The following is a 2,115-nucleotide window of genomic DNA, read 5'->3' as shown; positions in this document are numbered from 1 at the left end:
CCGGTGCAGGCCGCCGGGTTCCAAAACTCTTGGTTGGCGGTCGTCGATGCGTCATAGTCGGTGCACTCTAGTCATTTCATACAAATAATTGTTGGCAATCGTGTTGGTAAGAAGAGATACGTACCGAGCCACGAGTGCGCCGTCGCGGTCGCAGCGAACAGGCTCAAAAGCGCAGTGGATGTCAACATGCTGCAAGGTCGTCGAGGCAAAAGCAAAATTGCAAAGTGAGTGCTCTCTACATACAAGTACGGCTACGACGCTGGGCTTCGGAACCACCATATCGTGTGACGATTGGCCGTTTCAACCATCATGAACGACCCCGTGGCAGCGGCGAGTGCGACGCTGGCCGGCCAATGGCGTGCAGATGCGGCTTCGACACCGATCGACCGACGCCACCGGCTTCTCGATGCGGTCGCGGACAAATGGTCGCACGGCCGCCGGGCGCCGACTGAGAACGCCCTCGCATACGATCCGCAATACTGCAACGCGTTCATTCAAGACGCGATTGCCGTCGTGTATCACTCGGCGCGGTGGACACACGGCGCCAAGACAACGACCAAGACGACGACGACTCTGTCGCCACCGAAAACCACCGTGAGCAACAACCGTCCGACGTCCGCGACCAGCGTTCGACGAAGGACGCTGGTGGACAACCCGATCAAGAATCCGATGGATGTTGCCACGATGGTGTACCGCGCACCCATGTTCCAGGCGCCTCATTTACAGGCGCTCGAAGCCGAGGCATATTCGCTGCTTGACGCGACCGACGTTCGGTACAAGCATCGACTCCCGCGCGGACCAGGGCTCAGCCCGACTCGAAAAGCTTGCGAGCTTGCGTCCTGCATTCGTTGGAGCGTCCGAGATCGAGAAGCTTAAGTGCCCCAACGGTGGGCGCCGCAATCGTCTGGTCTATCTCAGACCATCGTCACGTGCCACTGGTTCTGCAACTGGACAGCGCCAGACATATGAGCGCCTCGTCAGCTTGGCTGCATTACGGTGGAGAGGCGCCAATGGAGCACACGGCGATGTTACACACCCAGTGTATGAAAGACGTGCGCAATTAACACATCGGTAGCGCCCATGTGCCATCGCAAAATCATGCAAGTCGTATCTCGCATCACAGCTACAGCGACGCACTGGAGCGCGCAAGCATCACGTGATCAGCACGAATGAATTGAATACTCGGAGCACGCTGTTGACGGGAGCGAGCATGAGTCGCAAGCGTCATAGCGAGGTTATCGAAGGTTGAGGTAAATGCTCCTGGTCGCAACAAACGCACGACGTGGAGCTTTCTGTCATGCAGAAATGAACTGCCTTGATATCTGGACGAAGCGCGCAATGCTTCGACATGGTGCAAGGAGACCGTAAAAGCGTTTTAGCTCGAGATGAATTGAGGAGGAAGTTTAAAAATGCAGGATAAAAAAAAGGAATAGAATATAGAGTATACAAAGGACTTCTCATAACACCAGCGTCCGCTCACACCGTCTTGGAATAGCAACGGTGGACGTTCATCAAGAGCCAGCAACTCAAAACTCAATTCGAGCTTCTGGCCGACATCCCGAGTCAACGGACGTGGTCACATACGATCATCAAAGTCATTTGTGATGTCAACTTTGAAAACAAAGTAGAACAGAACTGTACTGTAGAAAATGATCCTGTATAAGTACGGTCTTAATTTCCAGTTGGGGCCATCGTCCGCTGCAGTTGCTATGTCGTACATTTCAGGTCCATTTTCACAGTGCAATTTGCGTTCCTTGGGATGGCCAACTCTGCACCGTTCAAGCGTCGAATCAAACGACACGATTCGAGCATGGCGCGTACACATCCGCATACCACCAGCTGTATCCGCATACACTATCGTACATTTGCGGTAAATGTCCACGAATATTTCAGACCGATTGAAATTCTATTTTCATTTCGGATCTATCGTGTCTAAATCGGACAAACTAGGCTTTTGGCTTCATTCACTGTTTCAAGAAAGATGGCATACTCAAATGTACTCTTTGTGCCAATTCGCGTCATTTCGAAGCATTCCACCACCACGATCGCTACCAGCCATGCTACTAGCTAGCTTGGCACACAAGGCCTCAACGCACTGTGGTCTAGTCAAGAGAG

The 2,115-nt window shown here is 52.9% G+C and overlaps 1 protein-coding gene across 1 annotated transcript; it reads left to right on the top strand.

Moving 5' to 3' along the window:
- Window positions 1-288: 288 nt before the first annotated feature.
- On the top strand, window positions 289-1,051 carry SDRG_11874 (hypothetical protein). The gene has a single exon (XM_008617928.1). The coding sequence runs from the start codon at window positions 310-312 to the stop codon at window positions 874-876; it is 567 nt and encodes a 188-aa protein (XP_008616150.1). The 5' UTR covers window positions 289-309; the 3' UTR covers window positions 877-1,051.
- Window positions 1,052-2,115: the final 1,064 nt, after the last annotated feature.

Source organism: Saprolegnia diclina (genome assembly GCF_000281045.1).
Source record: "Saprolegnia diclina VS20 unplaced genomic scaffold supercont1.45, whole genome shotgun sequence".
NCBI lineage: Eukaryota > Oomycota > Saprolegniomycetes > Saprolegniales > Saprolegniaceae > Saprolegnia > Saprolegnia diclina.
Note: the sequence above shows the minus strand (reverse complement) of the source record. Positions and strands in the feature narration are given on the sequence as shown.